We start from the raw sequence: 12,259 nt of genomic DNA, 5'->3' as shown, positions 1-12,259 counted from the left end.
AGGAGCAACGGGAATTCCCTCACCTGTCGCCTCACAAAAGCCCTCACCTGCATATATCTAAAGGCATTTCCCGGGGGTAACTCGAACTTCTCCTCCAGTGCCCCTAAGCTCGCAAACGTCCCGTCGATGAACAGGTCCCCCATTCTTCCAATCCCCGCCCGATGCCAGCTCTGGAACCCCCCCGTCCATCTTCCCCGGGACAAACCGGTGGTTACCCCTGATCGGGGACCACACCGATGCTCCTATTGCACCCCGGTGCCGTCTCCACTGGCCCCAGATCCTTAGCGTTGCCGCCACCACCGGGCTCGTGGTATACTTTGCCGGCGAGAGCGGCAGCGGTGCCGTCACCAACGCCCCCAGGCTCGTTCCTTTACAGGACGCCGTCTCCATCCTCTTCCATGCCGCCCCCTCTCCCTCCATAACCCACTTGCGGATCATCGCCACATTTGCTACCCAGTAGTAGCTCCCCAGGTTTGGCAGTGCCAACCCTCCTCGGTCCCTACTGCGTTCCAGGAACCCTCTCCTTACTCTCGGGGTCTTATTCGCCCACACAAACCCCATAATACTCCTGCCTACTCCCTTAAAAAAGGCCTTAGTGATCACGATGGGAAGGCACTGAAACACAAACAGAAACCTTGGAAGGACCACCATTTTGACCGACTGCACTCTACCCGCCAGCAAGAGCGGTAACATGTCCCATCTTTTGAAATCCTCCTCCATTTGCCCCACCAACCTCGTCAGATTCAGTTTATGTAGGGTCCCCCAACTCCTGGCTATCTGGATCCCCAGATACCGAAAGCTCCCCTCCGCCCTCCTCAGTGGTAGGTCCCCTATCCCTCTTTCTTGGTCCCCCGCCTGTAATACAAAGAGCTCACTCTTCCCTACATTGAGCTTATAGCCCGAAAACTCCCCAAACTCCCTTAGAGTCTGCATGACCTCCACCATCCCCTCCATTAGATCCGCCACGTACAGCAACAGGTCATCCGCATATAGCGACACCCGATGCTCTCCTCCCCCTCGGACCACCCCCCTCCATTTATTAGACTCCCTCAATGACATGGCCAATGGTTCGATCGCCAATGCGAACAACAGGGGGGACAGGGGGCACCCCTGCCTCGTCCCTCGGTACAGTCGAAAGTACTCCAACCTCCGCCGGTTCGTCACTACACTCGCCATCGGGGCACTGTAAAGGAGCTTAACCCAATTGATAAACCCTACCCCGAACCCAAACCTACGCAGCACCTCCCAGAGGTACTCCCACTCTACTCGGTCAAAGGCCTTCTCCGCGTCCATAGCTGCCACTATCTCCGCCTCTCCCTCCTCCGATGGCATCATTATCACATTTAAGAGCCGCCGCACATTGGTGTTTAGTTGCCTGCCCTTTACAAATCCCGTCTGGTCCTCGTGGATTACCCCTGGGACACAGTCCTCGATCCTCGTGGCCAGCACTTTTGCCAGCAACTTTGCATCCACGTTGAGGAGCGAGATCGGCCTGTACGATCCACATTGCAGTGGGTCCTTGTCCCGCTTTAGGATCAAAGAAATTGTCGCTTTCGACATTGTCGGGGGCAGGGTCCCCTCCTCTCTTGCCTCATTAAAGGTCCTCACCAGTAGCGGGGCCAACAGGTCTGCGTACTTCCTGTAGAACTCCACCGGGAATCCGTCCGGTCCCGGGGCCTTCCCCGCCTGCATGCTCCCCAAACCCTTGCTCAGCTCCTCCAACCCAATTGGTGCCCCCAAACCAGCCACCTCTTGCTCCTCCACCCTCGGGAATCTCAGCTGATCTAGGAATCGTCTCATCCCCTCTTCCTCCGCTGGGGGCTGGGATCTGTACAGCTCTTCATAAAAGGCCTTGAATACCTCGTTTATTTTCGTCGCACTCCGAACCGTGGCTCCCCTTCCATCTTTGACTCCCCCTATTTCCCTCGCTGCCATCCTCTTACGGAGCTGGTGTGCCAGCATCCGACCAGCCTTTTCCCAATACTCGTAGGTCGCCCCCTGCGCTTTCCTCCACTGTGCCTCCGCCTTCCCTGTGGTCAACAGATCAAACTCCGTCTGGAGCCGTAATCTTTCCTCCGGGGCCTCTGCGTATCCGGGGCCTTTGTCTATTGCTGCAGCTCAAGCCAAATCTTTTACTGTTGCTGCCGGGTCTGGTAGCCAAAAGACATAACATTCCTGGAGGACACTGTCAGGGGAATGTTGCAGTCTTCTTGCCACACCGGGAAATGTCAAACAAATGCCGTGGGGGCCCTGTAAAAGAGCCCAAAAGTCCGTTCCAAGCGGGAGCTACCGAATATGCGACCTAGCTCTGCATAGCCGCACCCGGAAGTCGGGATACTTTACACTTGACACTGGTGGGGAGGGTGCAGGTGGTAAAAATGAATGTCCTGCCCAGGTTCCTATTCCAGACCCTCCCGATCTTCATTCCGAAGGATATTTTCCGGAAGCTGGACAAAGCGATTTCGGAGTTTATATTGGCGGTGAAGGTACCTAGCCTAAAGAGGGCCCTGCTACAGAGGCAGAAAGAGGGGTTGGTGTTACCGCACCTGTTGCACTACTATTGGGCAGCGAATGTGGAGAAGGTGAGGCAGTGGTGGGAAGGAGAGGGGTTAGAATGGATGAGGATGGAGGAGTCCTGTAAGGGGTCCAGCCTGAGGGCCATGGTGACGCTGGCACCGAGGAGGTATATTGAGAGCCCGGTCGTACAGTCCACGATTAGGGTGTGGATCCACCTGAGAAGACACTTTAGGTTGGAGGGGATGCTGGTGTTAACACCGTTGTGCGAGAACCACGGGTTCAAGCCGGGGGAGACAGATGGCATGTGTAGGAGGTGGAGAGAGATGGGGCTGGTGAGGGCGAGGGATCTATATCTGGAGGAGAGGTTTCCAAGTCTGGAAGAGCTGTGGGATAGTGTAGAGCTCCCGAAGGGAAGCAAATTCAGGTACAAGCAAGTGAGGGACTTTGCACGGAAGGAATAGAGAGGGTTTCCCAAGCTGCCGAAATATGCCCTGTTGGAACGGTTGCTGCTTCCGTATGTGGAAGGGGAGGGTAGGATCGGGGGCGTATACAGGTGGCTGGGGGAGCAGAGGGGAGCGCAAGTGGTAAGGATCAAGGAGAAATGGGAGGGGGATATAGGTTGGGGAGTATGCAGTGAGGCACGGCGCAGGGTGAATTCGACCTCCTCGTGTGCGAGGATGAATTTGGTACAGTTTAAGGTGGTACACAGGGTGCATAGGCCTCGGGTAAGGATGAATGGGTTCTTCAAGGGGTGGCAGACGAGTGAGAAGTGTGGGTGCGGACCAGCGAACCTCGCGCACATGTTCTGGGGCTGCGAGAAGTTGGAGAGATACTGGGAGGGAGTATTTGGACCCTAGAGAAAATTGTGGAGGTGGAGGTATTATTATTGGGCGGCAAATGCCGAGAAGCTGCGAGGCTAGGGTAAGGAGCCGGAGGGTAATCTGGGTGAAGATAGAGGCAGGCTCTTGTAGGGGGTCAGGGTTGCTTCCGTTTCCCCTGGAAATATTTGGGTAGTCCGGTGACGGTGGCCATGCTGAAGATATGGAGGCAATTTCAGCAACATTTTAAGTTGGGGCGGGGTCGAGACTGATGACGATCCGAGAGAATTATTTGTTTGAACCGACGAGGTTGGATGCTCAGTTTCAGGGATGGGAGGAGCGGGGATGGGGGGTGTGTGTGGAAGTGAAGGACTTATTCTTGGAAGGGCCATTTGAGAGCTTAGCGGAGTTGACGGAGAAGTTTGGGTTTTTGGGTTTCCGCAGGGGAAGGGGATGTCTTTGGATATATGCAGGTGCGGGATTTTGCAAGGAAGGTTTTCCCAACGTTTCCGGTGACGCCTACCTCCTCGTTGTTGTAGGGGGTGTTATCGGTGATGGGGTTGGGGGCGACTTATGGGAGGATTCTGGAGGAGGATATGGTGTTGTTGGAGGAGTTAAGGCAAAGTGGGAGGAGGACCTGTGTGTAGCATTGGAGAAGGGGTTGTGGAATGAGGTGTTGCAGAGGGTGAATGCTTCGAATTTGTGTGAGAGACTTGGTTAATACAATTAAAGGTGCTGCACAGGGTGCACCTGACGCGGTGAAGGATGAGCTGGCTATTTGAGGGGGTGGAGGACACTTGCGAGTGGTGGGGGAGGGGCCCGGCCAAACAAGTGCACGTGTTCTGGTCCTGGCTGAAGTTGGAGAAGTTTTGGGGTTATTTCTTCAGCGCCATGTCTGCGATCTTGGACTTGGAGCCCAGTCCCTTGGGGGTCATATTTGGGGTGTTGGACCTGCCAGAGCTGCAGACAAGGGCGGGGGCAGAGCTTTTAGCCTTCGCCTCTCTGACTGTTGGGGTGGATGGACGTCAGCTTCTCCGCCCTGTGCCTCAGTATGGCTGGGGATTGGATGAAGCGCCTGTACCTTGAGAAGATGAAGTTCACCTTGAGGGGGCGAATGAGGGGTTCCATAAGGGAGTTTGGGAGTTTGTGGGGAGGGGGGTTTACTCTTCGAGTTATATGTGGATTGATTGGTAGAGGGGGGGGGGGGGGCTCTTCTGTTGTCCTTTACGTTTTGGGTTGTTTTGTTTCATGTATAAAATGTTAAAAACAAATTAAAATATTTTCAATAAAGTCACCAAGAAATCTAATCGGGAATTCGGGAGGAATTTCCTTACCCCGAGAACATTAAACCCACTACCACAGGATGTGGTTGAGACAAAAAGTAAAGATGCAATCAAGGGGAAACCAGTTAAACATTTAAGGGTGAAGGGAATAGAGGGGTACTAAGTTTTTATACTGTATATTTGATGTAATAGTTAAATGTGCGGTGCTGCATTTTGCTGGGAGATATAGTCCATGGAAAATAAAAGTCTAAATAGAGTAGAGGAACACCGGGATTGAGGGATCTCGAATTCACAATGCCAAAATAAAATCAAACACTGAGGGTCATTTCAATAGGAATCAAACCCAAAAGCAGAGAAGTTATGTTAAACTTATAGAAGAACCATAAATATTAATAAGGAGGATACCACATCTGATCTGAAAGGTTGCAACTATCAGGAAAGACTGAATAGACGGGGGCTCTTTTCTACAGGACAGAAAAGAGGGGGAGGTGCTCAAATAGAGTCTTAAAAAAATTATGAAGGAGTTCAATGAGGTGAAAATTAAATATGTTTTCACTTGTGGGGAGTACAAAATTAGGGGCCATAAATATTGATTAATACTCATTAATGAATCCAATAAAGAAAATGTTATCCAAAGAGAGGTTAGAATAGGGAACTCACCACCACAGGGAGTAATTGAGACTAATAGTGTAGATACATTCAAAGGGAAGCCAGCTTTGCGATAAGAAAATGAAATGAAATGGAAATCGCTTATTGTCACAAGTAGGCTTCAACTGAAGTTACTGTGAAAAGCCCCTAGTCACCACATTCCGGCGCCTGTTCGGGGAGGCTGTTACGGGAATTGAACTGTGCTGCTGGCCTGCCTTGGTCTGCTTTCAAAGCCAGCGATTTAGCCCTGTGCTAAACATCCCCTGTTTGGAAGGGGAAGGGGAATGGAAGGGGAAGGTAATAGAGTTGGATGAAGAGGGATGACAGGAGATTGATGTGGAGCATAAACAGTGGTATAGATGTGTTGGGTTCAATGGTCTGTGATATAAAATCCTTTGCAAAAAATACTGACAAGATAAATGTCAATATATGAACATCATCACAAGACAGTACAAGAGGACTCGGTCCCCAGTTTCGCTTAAGCTGGCCTTACTTGCAGGATTTGTGTGAACATGGCCTGAAGACAGCGGAGATGGGGTGAGCGTAACAGATAGGGCACAGGTCCTCCTCACTGGTGGGCTGCAAGGAAACAAAAAGAGATTACAATAATCCTGAGATCTGCGGCCTCCAAAACATCACACAGCCAGCAGGCACGGTCAATGCCCCATCCCATCCTTTTTCTTAATTCACACAGACACCACTCAAAATACAGCCAAATCCGTTCAAAACTCTGCTGTTTTCCTCAGAGAAATCTGTCAGGATTAGTAAACTTCAATCTTATTGTTGAATATAACATTGAGTGCGAACAACAGAGATTGTGATTCAAAGTAATTGACTGAATGTGAAAGGCTTTAAGGTAACCCAAGGGTGAGATCAGCTGCACAAATACAAGTTCTCTTTTGAATGTGTTTCTGGATGATGATGATGACCCATTTACTCTCCTACTCTTTCATCGAGTGTAAGAAGCTGATCTCTGCTGTATCCATGGAGGCAAAGGGAGGAAGGGCATGGGTCAGGTTTCTGCGTTCCCCACGAGTTGTCCTTAAGCCGACAGTAGGATTATGGGCCCCTCCTATAGATTGCATCTGACATATGATCCTGTGCCACTGCCAACCTGAAAGGAAATGAGAGTCCCTGAGGCTAATGATTACAAAATCTGGTCAAATCTGAGCATACAGGCACTGTTCGTAGTGAGTTCACCATGTTTCATACATACATGGAATTTACAGTATAAAAGGAGGCCAATCGGCCCATCGGATCTGCACCCAACTGAAGCCCTCCACCCTATCCCCGTAACCCAGGAACCCCACCTAACCTTTTGGCCACTAAGGGGCAATTTAGCGTGACCAATCCACCTAACCTGCACATCTTTGGACTGTGAGAGGAAACCGGAGCACCCGGAGGAAACCCACGCAGACACGGGGAGAAAGTGCAAACTGCACACAGACAGTCACCCGAGGTCGGAATTGAACCCGGAGCCCTGGAGCTGTGAGCAGCAGTGCTAACCACTGTGCCACATTGCCGCCCATGTTCACAGCCACCGTTCTTAGTGAGTTCACCATGTTCACAGGCAGCTCTGTAAAACCCACAGACTGCAGCCTGGGCCATCATAAAATACAAGTGAGGCTCCTGGGATTTGACACCTGACTGTGGGCTGGAGGGAGTCAGCTGCATTGCATATTTACCCATTAGATGACAAATGTCGTCAGAAGAGGTGCAGAATACCATACAGCACGACACATGTACAAACATACAAGTAAGCAACATTGTTGATGATAGAACCACAGTTATCATACTGCTCATAAACCGCTCCCTATAATTCAGCAGAGCGAGGACCATTCATTGTGTAACTATAGAGTTCCTGTGTATTCAGCAGGGGATCACTCACTCTGTAACTATAGAGATCCTGTCTATTCAGCAGGGGGAGGATCACTCACTCTGTAACTATAGAGATACTGTCTATTCAGCAGGGGGAGGATCATTCACTCTGTAACTATAGAGATCCTGTCTATTCAGCAGGGTGAGCTTCACTCACTCTGTAACTATAGAGTTCCTGTGTATTCAGCAGGGGGAGGATCACTCACTCTGTAACTATAGAGATCCTGTCTATTCAGCAGGGGGAGGATCACTTACTGAGTAACTATAGAGATCCTGTGTATTCAGCAGGGGGAGGATCACTCACTCTGTAACTATAGAGATCCTGTGTATTCAGCAGGGTGAGGATCACTTACTGAGTAACTATGCAGAGTTCCTGTGTATTCATCAGGGTGAGGTTCACTCACTCTGTAACTATAGAGATCCTGTGTATTCAGCAGGGGAAGGATCACTCACTCTGTAACTATAGAGTTCCTGTGTATTCAGCAGGGGGAGGATCACTCACTCTGTAACTATAGAGATCCTGTCTATTCAGCAGGGGGAGGATCATTCACTCTGTAACTATAGAGATCCTGTGTATTCAGCAGGGGAAGGATCACTCACTCTGTAACTATAGTGTTCCTGTGTATTCAGCAGGGGGAGGATCACTCACTCTGTAACTATAGAGTTCCTGTCTATTCAGCAGGGGGCGGATCACTCACTCTGTAACTATAGAGATCCTGTCTATTCAGCAGGGGGAGGATCACTCACTCTGTAACTATAGAGATCCTGTCTATTCAGCAGGGGGAGGATCATTCACTCTGTAACTATAGAGATCCTGTGTATTCAGCAGGGGAAGGATCACTCACTCTGTAACTATAGAGTTCCTGTGTATTCAGCAGGGGAAGGATCACTCACTCTGTAACTATAGAGATCCTGTGTATTCAGCAGGGGAAGGATCACTCACTCTGTAACTATAGTGTTCCTGTGTATTCAGCAGGGGGAGGATCACTCACTCTGTAACTATAGAGTTCCTGTCTATTCAGCAGGGGGAGGATCACTCACTCTGTAACTATAGAGATCCTGTCTATTCAGCAGGGGGCGGATCACTCACTCTGTAACTATAGAGATCCTGTCTATTCAGCAGGGGGAGGATCATTCACTCTGTAACTATAGAGATCCTGTGTATTCAGCAGGGGAAGGATCACTCACTCTGTAACTATAGTGTTCCTGTGTATTCAGCAGGGGGAGGATCACTCACTCTGTAACTATAGAGTTCCTGTCTATTCAGCAGGGGGAGGATCACTCACTCTGTAACTATAGAGTTCCTGTGTATTCAGCAGGGGGAGGATCACTCACTCTGTAACTATAGAGTTCCTGTCTATTCAGCAGGGGGAGGATCACTCACTCTGTAACTATAGAGTTCCTGTGTATTCAGCAGGGGGAGGATCACTCACTCTGTAACTATAGAGATCCTGGGCGTCATTCTCCGACCCCCCGCCGGGTCGGAGAATGGCCGTTGGCCGCCGTGAATCCCGCCCCCGCCCCCGCCGAAGTCTCCGAAGGGAGAAAAGTCGGCGGGGCGTTAATGGCGCCGCTGCCGCGGAGAATGTCACGGGCCTGCGCAAGGCAGCCGATTTTCGGCCTGCCGATATTCTCCCTTCCGGATGGGCCGAAGTCCCGTCGACGTGATGACCGTTCACGTCGACGTCAATCAAACCTCCTTTTCATCGGCGTGACCCGGTGCTCCAGGCTCACGCCGACCAGCGAGGAGGTGAGTGACGGCCTGGGGGGTTGGCTCTGGGCAGGAAATGGCGTGGCCGCAGACTGATTGCCTGAGAAGAGGTGTGTCTCGGCTTGTGTGTGTGTGCGGCGGGGGGGGGGGGGGGTGGTTAGAGTAGGCTGGGCTCCGGGGGAGTGCCGGGAGGGGGTCCGTGCCGGGGTGGAGGTTGTGGAGGGGGTCCGTGCCGGGGTGGAGGTTGGGGGTTGTGGAGGGGGTCCGTGCCGGGGTGGAGGTTGGGGGGGGGGGGTCCGTGCTGGGGTGGAGGTTGGGGGTTGGGGAGGGGGTCCGTGCCGGGGTGGAGGTTGGGGGTTGTGGAGGGGGTCCGTGCCGGGGTGGAGGTTGGGGGTTGTGGAGGGGGTCCGTGCCGGGGTGGAGGTTGGGGGTTGTGGAGGGGGTCCGTGCCGGGGTGGAGGTTGGGGGGGGGGGGTCCGTGCTGGGGTGGAGGTTGGGGGTTGTGGAGGGGGTCCGTGCCGGGGTGGAGGTTGTGGAGGGGGTCCGTGCCGGGGTGGAGGTTGGGGGTTGTGGAGGGGGTCCGTGCCGGGGTGGAGGTTGGGGGTTGTGGAGGGGGTCCGTGCCGGGGTGGAGGTTGGGGGGGGGGGGTCCGTGCTGGGGTGGAGGTTGGGGGTTGTGGAGGGGGTCCGTGCCGGGGTGGAGGTTGGGGGTTGTGGAGGGGGTCCGTGCCGGGGTGGAGGTTGGGGGTTGTGGAGGGGGTCCGTGCCGGGGTGGAGGTTGGGGGTTGTGGAGGGGGTCCGTGCCGGGGTGGAGGTTGGGGGGGGGGGGTCCGTGCTGGGGTGGAGGTTGGGGGTTGGGGAGGGGGTCCGTGCCGGGGTGGAGGTTGGGGGTTGTGGAGGGGGTCCGTGCCGGGGTGGAGGTTGGGGGGGGGGGGTCCGTGCTGGGGTGGAGGTTGGGGGTTGTGGAGGGGGTCCGTGCCGGGGTGGAGGTTGTGGAGGGGGTCCGTGCCGGGGTGGAGGTTGGGGGTTGTGGAGGGGGTCCGTGCCGGGGTGGAGGTTGGGGGTTGTGGAGGGGGTCCGTGCCGGGGTGGAGGTTGGGGGGGGGGGGTCCGTGCTGGGGTGGAGGTTGGGGGTTGTGGAGGGGGTCCGTGCCGGGGTGGAGGTTGTGGAGGGGGTCCGTGCCGGGGTGGAGGTTGGGGGTTGTGGAGGGGGTCCGTGCCGGGGTGGAGGTTGGGGGGGGGTCCGTGCTGGGGTGGAGGTTGGGGGGGGGGGTCCGTGCTGGGGTGGAGGTTGGGGGTTGTGGAGGGGGTCCGTGCCGGGGTGGAGGTTGTGGAGGGGGTCCGTGCCGGGGTGGAGGTTGGGGGTTGTGGAGGGGGTCCGTGCCGGGGTGGAGGTTGGGGGTTGTGGAGGGGGTCCGTGCCGGGGTGGAGGTTGGGGGGGGGGGGTCCGTGCTGGGGTGGAGGTTGGGGGTTGTGGAGGGGGTCCGTGCCGGGGTGGAGGTTGTGGAGGGGGTCCGTGCCGGGGTGGAGGTTGGGGGTTGTGGAGGGGGTCCGTGCCGGGGTGGAGGTTGGGGGGGGGTCCGTGCTGGGGTGGAGGTTGGGGCGGGGGGGGGTCCGTGCCGGGGTGGGTGATGGGAGGGCAAATGAGTTGGTCCACCTGGCCAGGTGCCAGCCTCCAACAGTTGGACCCATGCGGTCCATGCCACCTGGCTGGGGGGAGGAGGGGATATGGGCAATGATGACATGTCGTCGTTCCCCTCCCCCCCACCAGGTCGTCATGTTTTCAGATCATCCAGCGATGTTGGCCGCCGTGGTGGCAGCCGCTCATGTCTATGTTGCCCTGGATGAGGAGGAGGAGGAGGAGGAGGAGGAGGAGGAGCGTGCCAGAGAGGCGGCGCAGGCTGCCGCAGAGGGGCAGGCGGCAGCCGCCCAGGCTGGAGGGACACCTGACCGACAGGACGAGGAGGGGGAGGAGGACGTCGCGGCCCCACGGCAACGGAGGCACCCGAGGGCGCCCCGTGTGTACCGGCCCCGGCAGTCATACCAGGACCTCACGGACCGGGAATGCAGGAGGAGACTCCGGATGAGCCGGGAAACCGTGGCACACATCTGCCACCTGCTGGCACACCTGTCACCGCGTGGCACTGGCGGGGGACACCCTCTCCCCGTGTCCGTCAAGGTTACGGTGGCCCTGAACTTTTATGCAACGGGGTCATTCCAGGCACCGAGTGGGGACCTGTCCGGCATATCGCAGACATCGGTGCATCGGTGCATCCGGGCAGTGACAGATGCCCTTTATGCCATGGCGCACCGCTACATCCGCTTCCCCGTGGACCGGGCCAGCCAAGATGCCCGGGCCGTGGGCTTCTCTGCCATTGCCGGGTTCCCCATGGTCCAGGGCGCGATCGATGGGATGCACGTCGCCGTGCGGCCACCTGCAGATAACAGGGCCGTGTTCACTAATAGGAAGGGGACCTATTCGATGAACGTACAGGTGGTCTGCGACCACCGCATGATGATCCTGCACGTCTGCGCCCGTTACCCAGGCAGTGTACACGACTCATTCGTGTTGTCGCGGTCATCCATCCCCGGCATGTACGAGGGACGCCATCCCCGGCTGAGGGGCTGGTTGCTGGGCGACAGGGGCTACCCATTGCGATCGTGGCTGATGACGCCTATACGGAGGCCACGCAATGAGGCGGAGAACCGCTACAATGATGCCCATGTAGCGACAAGGGGAGTGATCGAGAGGTGCTTTGGCGTGCTGAAGATGCGTTTCAGGTGCCTGGACCTCTCTGGGGGCGCCCTCCAGTATCGGTCAGATAGGGTCGGCCGCATCATTGTGGTGTGCTGCGTCCTGCACAACATAGCCCAGCAGAGGGGCGATGTGCCGCAGGCAGAGGAGGGCGGAGTGGAGGAGCAGCAGGAAGAGGCCCAGTCCTCCCCAGATGAGGGGGATGGGGGCAATGGTCAGGGCAGACGGGGTAGACACAGACGGGTGGCTGTCCACCGTTACCGGCTGGCCCAGCGGGCACGGGACAGACTGATAGACGCCCGCTTCACTGACTAGATGGGCGTGGGAATCGGGTAGTATGGCCACAGACCGCACACCATGACAACAGCCGACCACCCACACCCCCCACCCATCCATCCACCCAGCACCATCACCCCCCTCCCCAACCCCACACACCCCACCCGCATGCACACCACCCCCCCACTCCCAATTGCCGATCCACCGGCGGCACAACGGGCCGGGCTCACCCAGTTGCGGGTGGACGCGTGTCTATCGCAGGCCATGGAGAATGATGACAGCCCGCCTCCGATGAGCTCCTGGCTCTACATCGTTGGACTATGTCTGACCCATGGCCACAGTACCACCATCCACCCGGACCATCCCTGCATGCGG

At 55.7% G+C, this 12,259-nt stretch overlaps 1 protein-coding gene across 1 annotated transcript in view; it reads right to left on the bottom strand.

The window, feature by feature from the left end:
- The window catches only part of rnf123 (ring finger protein 123), a 718,228-nt gene that overhangs the window by 9,601 nt on the left and 696,368 nt on the right, over positions 1–12,259 (bottom strand). The window contains exon 37 of the mRNA XM_072472026.1: positions 5,760–5,845. Within this exon, the coding sequence (XP_072328127.1) occupies positions 5,760–5,845 (86 nt within the window). The remainder of the gene's footprint in view (positions 1–5,759; positions 5,846–12,259) is intronic.

This window comes from Scyliorhinus torazame, chromosome 13 (assembly GCF_047496885.1).
Source record: "Scyliorhinus torazame isolate Kashiwa2021f chromosome 13, sScyTor2.1, whole genome shotgun sequence".
Taxonomy (NCBI): domain Eukaryota; kingdom Metazoa; phylum Chordata; class Chondrichthyes; order Carcharhiniformes; family Scyliorhinidae; genus Scyliorhinus; species Scyliorhinus torazame.
This window is presented reverse-complemented; position numbering and strand designations above follow the sequence as displayed.